Source organism: Tupaia chinensis, unplaced genomic scaffold, assembly GCF_000334495.1.
Source record: "Tupaia chinensis unplaced genomic scaffold, TupChi_1.0 Scaffold000415_1, whole genome shotgun sequence".
Classification (NCBI taxonomy): Eukaryota; Metazoa; Chordata; class Mammalia; order Scandentia; family Tupaiidae; genus Tupaia; species Tupaia belangeri.
In genome coordinates this window covers 3616197-3634257 of record NW_006159920.1, presented here as the reverse complement: position 1 = coordinate 3634257, position 18061 = coordinate 3616197, and the positions used below count along the sequence as shown (strand labels likewise).

At 38.3% G+C, this 18061-nt stretch overlaps 1 protein-coding gene across 1 annotated transcript in view; it reads left to right on the top strand.

The window, feature by feature from the left end:
• SLC49A4 (solute carrier family 49 member 4) overlaps positions 1–18061 on the top strand; it is a 71831-nt gene that overhangs the window by 18720 nt on the left and 35050 nt on the right. The window contains exons 4-6 of the mRNA XM_006154599.2: positions 7423–7688; positions 12530–12659; positions 15037–15145. Of these exons, the coding sequence (XP_006154661.1) occupies positions 7423–7688; positions 12530–12659; positions 15037–15145 (505 nt within the window). The remainder of the gene's footprint in view (positions 1–7422; positions 7689–12529; positions 12660–15036; positions 15146–18061) is intronic.

Genomic DNA, 18061 nt, shown 5'->3' with positions numbered 1-18061 from the left:
GAAACAGATAGGGTTTATTAACTGTTGATGATGACATGTATAGAATTCTCAACTGGATTGGTCTGAGAAGTGTTTCATGATGGGCAAAGTATTTTTACAAGCAAAACGAGAAATAGCAATTGACTGTTTTATAAAAATAATTAGAATAATAAAGATAATGATTGGGGAAAACAGAAAAGATATGGAATGTTGAAGTGGGGAGATTAATGTCTCTGTACTGACTGACGTGCATGGCATTCCCTTTTGAAGAAACAATGTAACACACAGTAAAGTTATATGTAATCCAATGTAATATGAAGAAGATATGATGATAAAAAATTAAAAAAAAAAAAACAGTACCATTTTTCTCCTTTTGTGCAGCAGATTCAGTGGAAATTGAGGATTAATCTGACCCTAAAAGTATTCAGATATTTGGCTACTGAGCACCTAGATCGGTCTAGAAAATCAGTGTGTGGAGGCTGAGCAGAGAAGTCAGAAAGGTAAAAAGAAAAGGAAAAGGAATAAAACTAGACAAAACAATAAAAAAAATTTTTTTAAGCAAAAAATGCACACCATGCAAATGGGGCCCCTCAGAACTCTGATACAGATGGCTGTAGATTGGGGGTTTTTGTTGTTGTTTTCCAATTCCCTGAAATGTGTTATTAGGTTGTTTATTTGCCACCTTTCAGTTTTTTCTTGTGAGCACTAATTGCTATAAACTCCTCTCTTATGACTGATTTTGCTGTATCGCATAGGTTATGAAAACTCATGTACTCGTTATCATTGGTTTCAGTGAATCTTTTTGTTTCAGTCTTCTTCAGTGGTTATAAAGTCATTCAGGAGTAGGTTATTTAGTTTCCATATGCTTGTGTATTTTCAAGGTTTTTTCTGCAGTTAATTTCAAATTTAATTCCATTGTGTTTGGAGAAGATGCTGGATAACTTTGCATTTGTGAAGTCTTGTTGTGCCCTATCATGTGGTCAGTCTTTGAAAATGTCCTTGCGGTGGTGACAAAAATGTATATTTTGTGGTTGTTGGGTGAAAAGTTCTATAGATATCTGTCAAGTCTATTGGATTTATGGTATCATTTAGATCTTATAGATCCTTAGATCTAGGACTTGGTCTTTCCTGTATTTGGGTGCTCCAGTGTTGGGTAAATAGGTATTTATATCTTCTCTGTGAATTAGCCCTTTTAGTACTATGTAGTATCCTTCTGTGTCTCGTACAGTTTTTGTCTTGAAGTCTATTTTGTCTGATATCAGTTATCCTTTTTTTTTATTTGCATGGAATATCTTTTTCCAACCCTTCACTTTCAGTCACTGTCTATGTCTTTATCCATGACACATGTGTATGTTTCTTGTAGACAGCATATAGAGAGTTCCTTTTGTAAAAAATCTGTTCAGCCAGTGGGAAACAGCAGTTAGTGTAATGGCTTTGTCGCTGGACTCCCACGTAGTCGACCGCGGTTCGCGTCCCGGACCTGGTGGCTTAAAACTCACGCCGAGCGCATGCGTGTGCGTGCCCAAGATCCCGAGAGGAAGAACGGAGGAGAAGGGATTGCGGCGTGACCATCCCCACTGGGGGGGTTGATTTCTCGCTTTCTGTCTCTATGTCTCTCTCTGTCTGTCTGGAGAGCGCATGTGCCCTATAGCAAAAACCTCTCCAAAAAAAAAAGAAATCTGTTCAGCCTTGTCTGTGTCTTTTATTTGAGAATTTAATCCATTAACATTCAGCGTTATTATCAATACTTGTGGCCTTCTCCCTGCCATTTTGTTAGCCATTTTCTTGGTAATGTTGTGGTTCTGATTTCTATTTGTCTTTCTTTAGTTTTTCTGACATGGTATTCCCTTCAGTGCTTCTTGAAGAATTGGTCTAGTGTTGATAAATTCTTTTAGTTGTTGTTTATCTGGGAATGATTTTACTCGTTCTTGCTATTTGAAGAATACTCTTGCAAGGTATAGTGTTCTTGGCTGAAATTGTTTTTCTTTCAGTAGTTTAAATACTTACTTTCTTTACCTTGTTTTAGTTGAGAAGTCTGGCTTTAGCCTAATAGGATAACCTTTGTAAATAACTGATGTTTCTCTCTTGCCATTTTTAGAATGTTGTCTTTGTTTTTGATTTTTACTAATCTGAATATAATATGCTGGTGTGGGGAAATCTTATGCTGATTCTACTTGGAGTTTTTTATATTTCTTGTGTCTGGATGTCTGAATGTTTCTCTAGGTTTGGAAAGTTTTCTGCAGGTATTTCATGGATTCTCTATGCCATTATCAGATTCTTCACCTTCTGGAATAGCAATTATTCAGATATTCAGGTGTTTACTGCTATCTAGTATTTCCCCTATATTGTCCTCATTTTTTGAGTTTTTTTTTTTCATTCTTTTTGGTGGTTTTGTCTAAATCACAGGCTTTATCTTCTAGATCAGAGATTTTGTCTTCTGCGTGGTCTAATCTGATATTAATATTTTCCAGGGAGGTTTTGATTTCCTGTATTACAGTCTTCATCTCTAGAAGTTCTGTTTGATTCTTTTTTTATGGTGTCTATCTCTTTATGAAATTCCCCCTGTAGGTCGAATGATTCCCTCGTCCCCTGGAGTTGGTTGTCTATATTCTCTTGCATGTCGTTCAGTTTTCTCACTATGAATATTCTGAATTCTTTTTCTGACATTTCTGTGAATTCTTTTGTGCTGTCTGAGGTTGAGGTGGAATTGTTTTGTTCCCTTGAGGGAGTGATGTTTCCTTATTTTTTCATATTTCTTGAGCCTCTGTGCTGGTTTTTGGTCATCTGTTGAATTATACACTTCCTCCTTTTTTGAGTTCATTCTGTAGTGTCAGGGAGGAAGAAGACGTCTACTTCTCAGGTGTGTTCTTGGGAGAGGGCCTCGTCACCCAATCTGAGAAGGGTATGTATAGCCAGCTTTAGGTGTTGTTCCTTTCCCAATCTATCAGGAGCAGGTGCACCTGGCGCTGAGCCGCAGGAACTCAACTAAAGGAAGAAGTACAAGTCAACAGACTTAAATCTCAAAGTACATCTGTGCAGCAAAAGGCAGCAGCAAGGGAGCCTGGAGGTGGCATAGTGGTTAAGGCACTGGACTCCCTCGGGGCCCCCTGTTAGAGTTCCTGACCTGGTGACTTGAAAATCATACTGGGCACATGTTGTGTGTGCCTAAAATCCCAGAAGGAGAATGGAGGAGAAGGAATTGTATCGTGGCCATCTCCCCTAGGTGGTGATTTCTTACTTTCCCTCTTACTGTCTCTATCTCTACCCTCTCCCTCAAGCACTCGTGCCCTGTGGCAAAAACCTTTTTTAAAAAGTCAGCAAGCAGCAAGAAGTATGGGAATGTGATCCCTTTCTTTGCTTAGTCCCTTTCTTTGCTGTTGCTCATTCCTGCACCCTGTGGGATGAGGGTACGCAGGAGCTGATGGCAGCTGGGAGTCCAGGAGGAGGGTGCAGTGAGGGAGGGACAGTGCAGTGAGGAAGGTTGAGGATTCAAAACACACCTGCCTGGCAAAAGGCAGCAGCAAGAGCTCTGAGATGTGTGGTCCCTCTGTGGCTCAGACCCTTTCTTCTACTTTTGCTTGCCCCTTCACTTGCTAAGTGCTCTGTGCCTTTGGATCTGAAAACTTGAGGTTATCTTATCAATGGTTTTGTTGTTACCGATATTAACAGAAGCTTCAGGATGAGGTCATGTGAAAGAGTGGAGAGATTTATAAGCTGATGAATGCATTTTAATTTCGACTTCCATTCCTGGCTTAGCCGTTAGCTGGTTATATGCCTGGAGCTCCGCCCAATAATTTTTAGAGAAAGGAAAGTAATAACATTATAAGCGGGATTTTAAAGTGTTATTAACCTCTGTGGAAGGAGTGTAGGTTATCTAGGTGAGATCTGAAGTCTCTTCCAACTATAAAATTTTAATTTTAAAACACTCTACTATTCTAAGTAGAAATAATTTAGGAACCATAGGTGTTTGTTCCAGGATGTCAGAAAGCAAAAGGTTAGCATACCAGAACATGACTAAATGCAAGCTGAAATGTCAAACATATAAGACATCAACTGTAGATCTTTGGTTTGAACCTCATTTTAGTGACTGCCAAGCCCTGGGGGACTCTGGAACACAAGGGTGAGAGGAGCAGGAGTAAGTTCTGGAAGACCGAAAGACACTGGGAAGATGGAAACTGGCTTTCTCCCTGCTGATTTTCTCATAAATTTAGAATAGTAACTCCAGGATCCTGTAGGCCCCAGTTCTCCTACTTAAATGTATGTATGATCACTTTTAATGCAAAAATCATGTGATTTTTAGACACCACATCAGTTTGCTTTAATTCCTGAGATGATTTTTAACGAGGATAATTCACATGCTCTTGGTGGCCCCCACCCCCAAAGTTCAGTGACCTTTAAACTGAGAACCCGCCTGAACTGTCCTGAGTGCTGTATTTTCTTTGGAAACTACTTTAATATGTACCATGTTACATATTAAATGTGAGAAATAGTATTTAAAATTTTTTTCTTTACTCATGATAGAATACATGTGCATGCACATGAGAGCAAAACAGAGATGGAGTGAGAGAGAAAGAGATGAAATCCGGGCACCTTCTGCAGGGTCTGGTAACACCAGGATCCCCTTCACCCAGTTCTCCGGCCATCAGACCCTGGGCACTCACACATGTGCCTGGTGGGTCTCAGGCTGACCAGACCAGGATTGGAACTGTGGGATTAGCTTCTGTTGAGCAGCTCATTACCACTGGGTGGCGAAGCGGTAGTGAGAAACAGTCCGATTTGAGGATTGAGTAAACTGGACTTGACTGATCCATAAATTATCTCAGACTCACATGTTCTGTGACTCTTGGTCTGCTCCTCGGATAATGGTCTACTTGTGATCCTACTAAGAGATAACAGAGTTAAGCCATGGCAGTGATTCGAGTTTTATACTGTAATTCTCAGGATTCCCGCTGTTTAATTCATGTTTTGTTTGCTTGCTTTTGATAGATTGTTTCTTCCCTATTCTCCTTTACTCTTAGCATTTTTAGGAATAAGAAACACACTCATTCCAACCTTTCTTCTAAATGAGATGAATCTCTCAGGAGCACCTCATTAAATGTATTAAATACTGAAGCAGGCAGTTACCTGCTGAGCCATCACGCTCTGTCTGATTGCTTGCCACCACAGGTTGTGATGAAGCCACGTAATGAGTGTGTAGCAGGAATATTTCTTTAATGGAACTGCTCTTGGACGGCTGGGGATCCACTGGCTTCTGGAGGAAGTGTTTGGTTTCATAAATAGTTTAAATTGTTTATGTCATCTAGAAAATAGTTCCCTTTACATCTCAAAAATAGTTCCTCTACACATGGGGATTTTTAAATGCCTCAGTTTTTTTTTTTTAATTTAGCATTATTAATAATACTTGGAGCTATTTCACTTTCAAACAATTTTCCTAAAGTTTATGAAGACAGGGCAGGCCTAATCACATATTTCATTTCCCACTCACAGATGCACCCACATCAGGACCCTACCTCTCCCCATGTGCGTAACTGTTATTCCCGACCCAGTCTAAGTCTCTGTGCCAACGCGTTCCACCAGAAGGAAGGTTCTGTGCCCACGCTCCTCCCTCCTTGTCCTGGTCAGGAGAAGGCTGCTTGCTGTGGCAGAACCACCTTGGGGCTTTTTCCTAGCATGTGGACTCGCCGCCACCAAGAAGAGTGCTATTTTATGGGTGTATGACTGATAGCTTGGGGGCCAGGGGATGCTGAGTTACAAGCCCTGAGTCTGAGTCTCGGGCTGTGTGACCCAGAACAGTGGCGCCCCTCTGAGTTTCATCTATCTCCCTTGCAAATGATTTATTTCCTTCTGCATTCAGATAAGGTTTTTTTTTTTTTAAAGTGACTTTAGATGACAATTGTCAAAAAGAGGATTTGAGACTCACATGGTGCTTAAAAAGCAAAACAAGCAGAAAAAAAAAGTATGAAAATGTCACATATACTACCCCTTCCCTCTCTTCTACCTCCAAAGCAGATGAGATTGACTCACCTCCCTTTCTTAATTTTTTTTTAACTTCTGACTTTTTTCCTCCTTCAAGGATGTTCTTGAATACAAATGTGTATGTTGGGGTAAAGGGAACTGTGGGGGAAAAGTATTCAGTCAGCAAGGAACAGGAGTGCTAAATAGAATATTGAGAAAAGATGAATAAGAGGACAAATAAATAGAAGTGATAAATAACTTCTCTCTAATCCTACAATTGAAGTCAGAATCAGGAATGTAGTGACCCTGTCAGTACAGTTCCTTAACCTAACAGATGCTCAATAAGTACATATGGAACTTAGACTATCTCACGTTATGGGAGAAGAAATGGAATCCCACAGAGTTATGTATTGTGCAGGGCTATCCCCCCCACGTAGTAGCATTATTTGGCCAGAGCCCAGGACCCCTGAGTCCTCAACCAGTTCCTTTTCTATGTGAAGATACTATGACTGTTTCCTTTTTTGTATTTCCCCAACTGGCAGAGCACAGATATGGCATGTTGAGTTCAACTGTACTATTTGCAGGGTGATGACACTTGGTCTGTTAAGAAGTGGCAATCGAGGGACCCGCAGTTAGCGTAATGGCTATGTCGCTGGACTCCCATGTAGTCGATCGCAGTTCGCGTCCCAGACCCAGTGGTTTTAAAACTCACGCCGGGCACGTGTGCGTGCGTGCCCGAGATCCTTACAGGAGAATGGAGGAGAAGGGATTGCGGCGTGGCCATCCCCCCGGGGGGTGATTTCTCGCTTTCTGTCTCTCTCTGTCTGTCTGGCGAGCACACGCACCCTATAGCAAAAACCTCTTAAAAAAAAAAAAAAAAAGAAGTGGCAATCTAGTAGAACAAGTATGGATTTGGGAGTCAGTCCTAGATCTAAATTTCATCTTCGCTTATTAGACACATTTCTTAATCTTTTAAACTTAGGCATCCATACCTCAATAAATGGGGTTAGTAATAGCTACATCATAGTATTGTTATAACAATTAAATGAAACAAAGGTATAAGTACTTAGCTTGGTATGTGGCACAAAACAGAGGCTTCAGTAAATATTTGTGAGATGAAGAAATGGTAGCTAGTACTATATTTGATCATAGAGAGTATGCAGAGAGTCAACATTCCTTTTAGATGGGTTATAATCTTTACAGCTATGAATACTTACTGCCACAGTTAAAGTGCTGTTGGACTAATTTATTTTTTAAGGAATTATTTTATTTAACTTTATTTATTTATTAATTTTTTAATTTGACCAGAGAGGGAGAGAGAGAAAGTGAGAAAGCAAGCCACCAGGTTTGGGACTCAAACAGTGGTTAGCCCTGTGGGAGTCCGGCACCCTTAACCACCAAGCCACCTGCCAGCCCCTTGACTAATTTTTTTGTCTTAGAAAATGCCTGTTCAGATACCTCACAGCCTTTTGATTTTTTAAATTCCAGATTAATCCATGCAGGACAGATCTTAAATGGAATGGCAGGCCCAACCGTCATGAACGCAGCGCCATTCCTCTCCACGACATGGTTTTCTGCAGATGAACGGGCTACGGCCACAGCTATTGCATCAATGCTCAGTTATCTTGGTGGGGCATGCGCATTTTTAGTCGGCCCACTTGTCGTTCCAGCTCCCAATGGAACCTCACCTCTTCTTGCTGCAGAGAATAGCAGGGCTCATATTAAGGATCGTATAGAGACTGTATTATATGCAGGTAATTTAAACTTTTTTCTTCTTGTTGTACTTTGTCACCTTTATTCTACCTCTTGTATACCCGGTCAGTTCATATACAATACTTACGATAACTGACATATGCATATACACATATAATGCATATGTTATATAATATTGGAGATGCCTATTTAAAACTTACATCTTTTAGGAAATTGTTAATTTAAAATGTTATTGAGATACAGAAGGTTATTCCTTAATTTTATTCTTCTGACCCATTTACAATTAAGCATTCTATAATACATTGTCTAGTGCCTGCTCTAGATATCTTATCTATCGCTCTCTCTCTCGCTCTATGTATTTTTTTAAAGAGATTTTTGCTATAGGCACATGTGCTTGCCAGAAAGACAAAGTGAGAAATCACCCCAGGGAGTGTGGCCACAGTCCCCTCTCCTCTGTTCTCCTCTCAGGATTTTGGGCCTGCATGCACATGTGCCTGGCATGAGTTTTAAGCCACTGAGTCTGGGACTCGAACCATGGTCAACTATGTGATAGTCCAGTGATGTAGCCATTGTGCCATCTGCTGGTCCCAATTTTTTTTTTTTTTTAGAGAGAGATTTTTACTGTTGGTTGCATGTGCTTGCCAGAGAGACAGAAGACAAGAAATCATCCCCAAAGGGGAATGGCCACACCACAATCCCTTGTCCTCCATTCCCATCTCAGGATTTTAGGCACACACACATACATGCCCAGCATAAGTTTTAAGCTGCCAGGTCACATGGGAGTCCAGCAACATACCCATTATGCCATCTGCTGGTCCCTCTTTTCAGTATATTAAAGTAAATATGATGATTGACAAGAAACATTTATTAAGCATCTGTTGGTAGGTGTTAAGTCCATTTTGTCCCTTACAATTCCCCCATTTTTGATCATGTTCTCTAGCCTTGGAAACCCTGATCACTATAATTTTTTTCTCTTCATTTCCTATTCTCCAAATGTTTAATCTTTTGATTATAATCAGGGATATTGACATATTCAAAACATTCTCTTGAACCCTTCTTTTTATTTCTAGAGTCTAATCTATTCTTGCATTACAGTGTCACATGTATTTCTCTCTCTATATATATGTGTGTGTGTGTGTGTATAAATTCCCTCTCCCCATATGTCTGCTTATTATTTTATTCTACACTTAGAATACTTTGAAGTTTGGGGGCTAGCAGGTGATGTGGTTGTTAAGGCACTGGACTCCCTCATGGCCAACCACAGTTTGAATGCCAGACCTGATGTTTTTCTCTCTTTCTCTCTTTTTCTCCTTCTCTCCATCTCTCTCTGGTCAAATTGAATAATAATAATAGTAAATAAAATTAAAGAAATAATTATTTTTTAAAAAAAGAAAACATTAAAGTTTTAATTTTTTTCTTCCATGAGAAAAGGAGAGATAGAGAGACAGCCATACCTGACAGGTTCTTTATGCTGCAGTACACCCCCTAGTCTCAGTTGGCCTGGATTACAGGCACAAGCATATGTGTGCCTCACTTGCTTAGGGAGGACCCCAGATGAGAACTCTGGACCTTGTCAGTATGGCTTGAGCATTACCACTGTGTCACCACCTGACCCCAGAAAACTTTTTCTAAGCATACCAAATACTGAAGATTATACTAAGCACTGAGAATTGGTATTATCAGTGATGAGACCTTTAGAATACAAATAACCAGGGCCAGCAGATAGTGTAATGGTTACGTCACTGGACTCCCATGTAGTCACTGCAGTTCGAGTCCTGGACTCAGTGACTTAAAACTCATGCCAGGTCTATGTGCGTGCATGCCTAAGATCCTGAGAAGAGAGTAGAGGAGAAGAGATTGCAGTGTGGCCATCCCCCCGGGGGGTGATTTCTCATTTTTTTGTCTCTCTGTTTCTCTCTGTCTCTCCAGCAAGCACACGCACCTTACAGCAAAAATATTTCTCTAAGAAAAAATTAATACAAATATCCAGATATTGGGAGACCTAACTTATGTAGGTCTGGAGAGAAGTTGAGGGTCAGGGAAGTCTTCCTCAAGAATATAATAATTAAACAAAATTAAGAATTTCATAGGTGTTCAATGAGCGTTCAGTGGGTTTTAGTATTTTGGAGAGAATAGCAACTGCCAAGAGAGGAAAGGTCTGAGAGAGCTCACTGTGTCTGAGGAACTGTACAGAATTTGGTATGGCCAGAGTCGTGTCAGTGTGTGTGTTTGGGTATAGATAGGTACAGAAAGTTGCAGAAAATGAGGTTGGAAAGAAAGATATGATAAACTTTGTATTCATTTACTCACTTACTAGTTTAACACACATATTTTGAGATCCTATGTATCTGTCCCTGTGCTAAGCGCTAAGGTAGACATGGCTCTTGCTCTAACAGAATTTTGTCTGGAAGGATCAGACGGGCAAACTGTCACAAGGCAGAGTGGTGAGTACCGTTATAGAAGGCCTGCAGTTGCTCTGAGCGCAGAGGAGATGCCCCTAACACAGATTTTGGAGTAGAAGTCGAACTGCCTGGAGATGTATCATCTAAGTTAGAACCTGTCAGAGAGCCAAATATAGTGGGCAGTAGGCAGAATGTCAGGGAACTTGAAAAAGTTTGTGGAAAGTGGAATTGAAGTATAAGTTTACTTTGGTGCAAAGACTTATTGCTCATGTTTTTAATATTGGGTCATCAGAAAAGTCATGATATCTTTTTTTTTTCAGAGAGATTTTTTTGCTATAGAGTGCATGCACTCGCCAGAGAGACAGAGAGAAACAGGGAGACAGAAAGCAAGAAATCACCCCCCACCCCCAGAGAGGATGGCCACACCACATTCTTTTCTCCTCATTCTCCTCTTGGGACTTTGGGCACGCACACATACACACCCAGAGTGAGTTCCAAGCTGCAGGGTCCAGGACCAGAATCACAGTCGACTTACATGAGAGTCCAGTGATGTATCCATTGTGCCATCTGCTGGTATTTTTCTATGTATGACTTTTTGAAGAAACTAATAGTTCACAATTTCCATGAACTTTTTGAAGACCCTCTTTATACACTAGCAGAGAGAACCATAGAAGAGAAACCCATTAAAGGAACTACGTTTGGTACAGTCAAGCAGCTGAAAGCCCAGAGTGGCTTAGATCTGGCGAGAGTGCGATAGGTAAAGCCAGAGGAAAGCCAGACTACATAAGCCTTCTGAGCAGGCTATGGGAGTTGAGGTTTTTTTGTTTTGGGTTTTGTTTTAATTTGCTATAGGGCATGTGTACTCACTGAAGAAACAGAGGGAGAGAGAAAGTGAGAAAACACTCCCCAGGGGGGGATGATTACCTGCAGTCCCTTCTCCTCCCGTTACTCTTGGGATTTGGGGCACACACACACACACACACACACACACACACACAGCCAGTATTTTTTCAAGCCACTGGGTCCAGGACTCAGACTGCACAGTTAACCATGTAGGATCCAGTTGCCTTAATCACCATGCCACCTGGCTGGCCCCAAGGAGGCTGAAGTTCTACTTTCCAGGCAAAGGCCACACTCAGACAGTAATATGATGAGATTTACATTTCAAAATATGATTTAGAAGGGATAAAACTGAAAGCGCAGGGTTGGTGGTAAAATTCTAAGTCATTGTGATGGTTTTATAATTCTGTGAATGTACTAAAAATGATTGGATGGTGCACTGTAGATGTGTGTTATATCTCAGTAAAGTAATTTATAAAAATGCTGATAGAAAGATGGTTGAAAAATATGAACAAGGCAATCACAGAAGAAATACGGATGACCAACAAGGTAGGGAAGCTGATCTTCCAGTGTTACTAATAATTACAAGAACTAGAACTTAAAATAACTCATTAATTTAATGTTTCTCTTCAGATTGACAAAAATAAAGAAACTGGAAATACCAAAAAGAAGGGGATGGGGGACCTGTTAACAATCATGCTTTTAAGAATTAGGAATCTACTCATTTCTAAATAAGTTATCTGTGGCTAATTATTAAAGGAACATTGTCTCTTTTGCTAAGAATATAGCCCTAGAATTATCCAACTGAAAAGACCTCTAGAAGTCACCAAATCCAATCTCTTTATGGACCCAAATTTTAAGTTAATTAATGGCATAGGTAGGTCTGTATTCCCACTTTCCTGGCTTTTCTACTAGCACTGTGCTTTACTGCTAAATTGGGTACAGTTCACACAAGCTGGGATTTCCAAGTGCCAGGACTATGGAGAGAAGCATGGGGATGCCCAGGAACCTTCCCTTGTGTAATGAAACCAAACTAAGATTATTAGGATGTTCATTTTACTTTCAGTAGTTTAATATTCTACATTAGGTAGTCTGCTATTGAAATTCTTCTCTCTGGCTCTTAGTCTCTATTTTTTGGATGCTTTCTTGTCTTGTTCAGATTTTCTGTACAGCCTGAAGATTGCATCTGTCCTACTCTATGCATCAAACTATCCTATCATTGATCACACGAACCTTCTATCCTGTTCTTACCGATTTGCTCTGTCATGTTCTGAGTGTCATACTCATTAAACAGTCATCCTAGACTTCTTCTCCAGTAAGACATAGTTGAATTTGGATTTTTTTCCCTATAGAGTAATGTTTGTTTACGCCCTCAATCTTTTTGTCTGTGTGGTATATAGGAGTGCTGTCATATTTCTTTGTTTATAGTCTGACTTCTTACCTAAGACCTGCTTAAACTAGTATCTTCATATTTCCATCTTTCTTAATAGACTGACCTGTCTTGACTGAGTACTATATTTTGCTTCCCTTTATATGCTTGGAGTTTAGCTGATGCTTAATACATATTTTTTAGACAAATAAATACTTGTGTTCATTTTATACTGCTTGGTTCACATTTTCTGTATTTGTTTTCCTTTCAGAATTTGGATTTGTCTGCTTAATATTTTCTGCAACACTGGCATATTTCCCACCTCGGCCTCCTCTCCCCCCAAGCGTTGCTGCAGCCAGCCAGCGACTGAGTTACAGGCGGAGCTTCTGTAGATTATTAAGGTACATATACCAGTTTGTAGTCACTAGGTGATTTTGACTAGTGTCTTCAAGATATTATTGAAGATAATTTAAGATAGTAATTTTTCAGCAACTTGTTAATGAAGTTGTAAATAATTAATAAAGTATTTTAGATTTCTTCTCAGAAATCTTTGGAAAAATCACCAAAAGCAAAAACTGATAGTATTTGCTCTGTGTGCATACCACCTATCTTATCAAATATTTTATTTTCCCTAGATGATTTTCTTTTAAAAAGAAACTTATGTCACACAGTAGTATATGTAAAATCATGGGTCTGTTTGTTTTTAATTGTCATATACTCACCAGAGAGACAAAGAAACACCCCCTTATGGGGTGTGGTCATACCACATACTTTTTTCCTCCATTTCTCCATCCTTTCAAGATTTCGAGTATATATATATATACATATATATACACACGCTTTCTCTTTTCTTTCTCTTTGCCTCTCTTTCTCTGTCTCACACACATGCACACAAACACACACACACACACACACCCCAGCATGTTTTTCAAGCCTCTGGAGTGTGGGACTCAAACCACAGTTAGCCATGTGGGATCCAGCTCCCTGTGCATAGGCTTAACTGCTGTGACATAGGGCCAGCTCTAATGTTTCCTTTCAAGAAGTTTTTAAATCAAAACATATATAAAATCATGGTATTGGCTTTTTTGATTCAATGTAATTCTCTGGAGAGTTATTCGGGTTGTTGAATGTATCGGTAGTTCATTCTTTTTTATTGCTGCATAGTATTCCATGGTGTGGATGTACAGTTTAACCATTCACATGTCGATTGATACTGGGTTATTTCTAGTTTGGAGCTATCACAAATAAAGCTGCTATGAACATTTGTATGTAGGTCTCTGTGTGAACATGAGTTTTCATTTCTCTAGAATAAATGGCTGGGAGTGCAATTGCTGGATCATATGTTAATAGCGCATTTTGTTTTTGTTAATAATTGCCAAATGATTTCTCAGAGTGAATGTACCATTTCCATTACGATAAGCAATGTATAAATTGTCCAGTTTTTGTGCATTCTTGCCAAATGTTAGAATTAAAGTATGCATACTCTTTGACATGGCCATTGCTTTTCTAGAAATCAGTCCTACAGGTATACTAGCACATATGTGAAGTGACTATTTGTAAGAGCAAAAGGATTATATAAATGTATCATACATCAGCATACCATGCAGTTATAAGAAAGAGTGAGGAAGCTCTTTACATATTCATTATGGTAACAGCCCTAAGGCCTATTAAGTTAAACAAAGCAAGATTCATCAAAAGGTTGTAATATATGGTCATTTTTGTAAAAAGATTGGGAAGAAAAAAATGTGTTTATTTGTATTGGCTTATATATACTTATGAAATATTTTGGGGAAGTTACCTGAGAAACTGGTAACATTTATAATTGTAGAAAGAGGAAAATAGAAGTAAGAGAGACTTTTCCCATATTTTTATAACTTGATTTTTTTAAGTTTATTTATTTCTTTCTTCACAAGAGAGAGTCACCCAAACAGGTCTTCACACTGCAGTCTTACCCTGTTTCAGCCAGCCTTGGATCGGGGGGGATGATTTGATTACCTGCTGTCATAGCCAGATATGTGCCTGGTCTCTAAACATGAACCCCAAACCTTGCCATGTGGGTCTGTCTTGCAGAGCATCGTCTTCTACTGTGCTACCTAGCAGCCCCAACTTTTTATTTTCAAGCCATTTAAAGTGTTACTGCCTATTGGAGGGTTTTATTAGTTAAAAACAAAAATGGAGTTTCTGAAAGTAAAAACACTAGCAAATTATATATTTTCTTTTAATCTTTGCATTTTCCCCTCTACCTTGTTTGTAGAAGGAATAGCCATTTATCCTTTTACATGAGAGACATTTCTTTAAACTGAGCTACCTTCTTATTTGATGAGATAGTGTTGGAATTAATCTATAACATAAACATTGACAATTTTAGGCAATATTCACAAAGAGATTATTCTTATAAAAATTAAAAATTGAGGGTTGATCTTGTAGTGTAGTGGTTAAGAACTGTGCAGGGGGAGCCAGATCCCAAATGGCCAATCATGGTTTGTATCTCTCCCAGTGGCTTGAAAAACACACTGGGCACACACACACACAAAGGGAAAAAAAGGATTGTGGAGTCATCAGGCCCCATTGGGGGGTTGCTTTCTCCGAACTTCTCATGTATACTCATGTCCTCTGTAGGGAAGAAAATTAAAGAATCTCGAATTTATTAACACTGACAGATATTTTCTATTTCTGATTCTGGTATACCAGTTTCCAAGCGACTTATGTTTTTCCTGAGTAAGAGGTTAAATTCTGGGTTTCTAGTTTGTGATATGCTCTTCTATTTCTCTTTTATAGCAATTTGAGATTTTTGATGATTGCTTTAGCATATGCCATTCCACTTGGTGTATTTTCTGGCTGGTCTGGAGTTCTGGACTTAATTTTAACGCCAGTGCATGTCAGCCAGGTAAGTATGTTATTTGTTTATATGCTGTAAGTGTTTTTTGTTTGTGTGTGTGTGTGTGTGTGTGTGTGTGTGTGTGTGTGTGTGTTTGGAATAAATACTGATTACATATTCTTGGTTTTAGCTTCAAGAACTAGGTAAAATATTGCCCTATACAACTGCTGCAAAAGCGAAATTCCTATGGATCTGTTAAAAACAAGTTGATTTTATTTCTTGATTTTGATCATAGTCATGAATTTCACATTTCTTTGGGTATCATTAAAGATGCTGATTAATAGGAAAAAAGGAAAATCTTAGTTTTGTTGACTCCATTCTTCATCCTTGCTTCATACTTTACAAAGATTAAGATCTCATCATTAAATATATAGCTCTCCCTATATCTAATATCTTACTTTTTCCCTGGTCTCAGAATAACAGTATCTCATTTCTTTAAAAAATGACAGTATCTCATGTCTTTATTTCATCCACATGCATGATGCCATCTATTCCTTCTCTTTGCTTCCAGATAGCATAGTAGAAAGGGGTAGAAAGAGATTTGGAGAGGCAAATGGGGAAAATTTCCCATACTGGTTGTCCAAGTTCATTTTATGTTGCCATAATAGAATATCTAAACTGGGTAATTATAAAGAAGAGGTTTATTTAGCTCATGGTTCTGCAGGATTGGAGGTTCAAGATTGGGTAGCTCATTTGTAGCTTTTGATAAGGGCCTCATACCATGTCAAAACAGTGGAGAAGAAGAGAAGCAGGAGAGTCCAAAAGGACCAAAACAATGCGAGGCAAGTTCATTTTATAACAACCCACTCTTGTAGTGCTAGTTTAGTTCCACAAGAGCAATTAGCATTTTATGAATCTATAGACCAGTTTGAGAATTAACAAATTTATAACTGACTCTTCTGAATCATACTCGTATTTATCTTCATTTATATAGGTGCCATACTTTAAAATTTTCTGTAAAGACACCTTCTATATTCCAGATATTTCATATTTTTTGAAGCCTTTGTAATTGATAACTTCGTAAAATCTTCTTTTTATTTCTTCTTAATTTTGCCAGAGAGCTCATGCGATTACTAGAGAGAGGGGGGGAGAGAGGAAGAAAGTGAAAAAAGACCCCCTCATTGGGAGTAGTCATGCTGCAATCTCCTCTCTTTCACTTTTCCCTCTTTTTGGGATTTTGGGCATGCATGCACACACACACCCAGTGTGCTTCTCAAGCTGCCAGGTTCAGAACTTGAACAATTTTATTTTCTAACTATTGGCTGCCATATAAAAATGTAGCTGATCTTGGCAGGTAATCCGAAATGCTGTTGACCTTGTTTCCCACAGTCTTGTTAAACTCACTTGCATATTATATTAACTTACCTTTAAGTATTTTAACCTCTGCTTAAATAGTGTTATCAGTTGTGACTAATGACAACTCAGTGGAGAAAAAAATATTTAATAAAATTCAGCTTTGAGATACTCAAACTATTAATGTTACAAATTATGTTTATTGATTGTTAAATGTTAAACCACCTTGCATTCCTTGGACTAAATTTAGTTTGTCAATTTTCCTTTTAATATCACCAGATTCAGTTGCCTCTTTTTTTTTTTTTTTGCAGTTAAATTTATGAATGATATTGAGTTTTAGTATCATGGTTTCACTGACCTCACAAAAAATTTTAGGAAGTATTCCCTCTTTTTCTATTATTGGAAGATTTTGTGTAAGGTTAATGGTTTTGATCTTTTCTTTTTTGCTAAATGTGTGAATTTAGGGAATTCACTGGTGACGCCATTTAATTTTGTGAAAAGATTTTAAATATAGAAGTAATTTATTCAGATTTTTAATTTATTCTTATGTCAATTTTGGTAAATTATAACTTTCTGGAATTCATTCATTTCATCTCAGCTTTCAAGATTATTGGTAAGAAGTTCTTCCTAGTATGTATCATCTTATGATTTTATTAGGTCTCTAGGATCAGTCATCCAGATCTTGGATATCTGTATCTTCTCATTTTTTTCCTTGAACAATTTTACTGGTGACTTTTTATTGAATTTCTCCATACATTTTTACTAAATAGTAAAACTTATTACTTTTTTCCTTTTTCATTATTCAAAGTATTTTCTAGTTTCAATAGTGATTATTTGAACTTGGGTTGTTTACAAGGACTTTTTTTTTTAAGTATATTTATTTCTTCCATTAACAAGAGAGAAAAGAGATAGAGACAGAGACAGAGAGAGAAAGAGAGAGAGAGAGAAAGCATACCCCCAACAGGGTTCCTTCCACTTTTTTATGTAACTTTAAATATCTCTTTTAAGATTTTCATAGTTTTCTTTATAAAGGTCTTTGACTTCCTTAGTTAGGTTTATTCCTAGGTATCTTATACATCTTATGGCTATGGTGAAAGGGATTTCTTTCTTCAGCTCTACTTCATTCAAGCTGTTGTTCATATATAGAAATGCTATAGATTTTTGGATCTTGATTTTGTATCCTGCCACTTTACTGTATTCACTTCTTACTTCAAGAAGGTTTTTCATGGAGACCTTTGGGTCTTCTAAGTATACCATCATGTCATCTGCGAATAAAGATATTTTCAATTCTTCTTTGCCTATTCGAATGCCTTTTATATTGTTCTCTCCCCTGATTGCATTAGCTAAGACTTCCAGTACTATATTAAAGAGCAGTGGAGAAAGTGAACGGCCTTGCCTAGTACCCGTTTTTAGAGGAAAAGCTTTTAGCTTTTCCCCATTCAGTATAATGTTAGCTGTAGGTTTTTTTATAGTTGGCTTTTATTGTGTTGAGAAATGACCCTTCTATACCAATCTTACTGAGGGTCGTAATCATACAAGGATGTTGTATTTTATCAAATGCTTTCTCTGCATCAACTGAAATGATCATCTGGTTTTTTATCTTTCTTTCTGTTAATGTGGTGTATTACATTT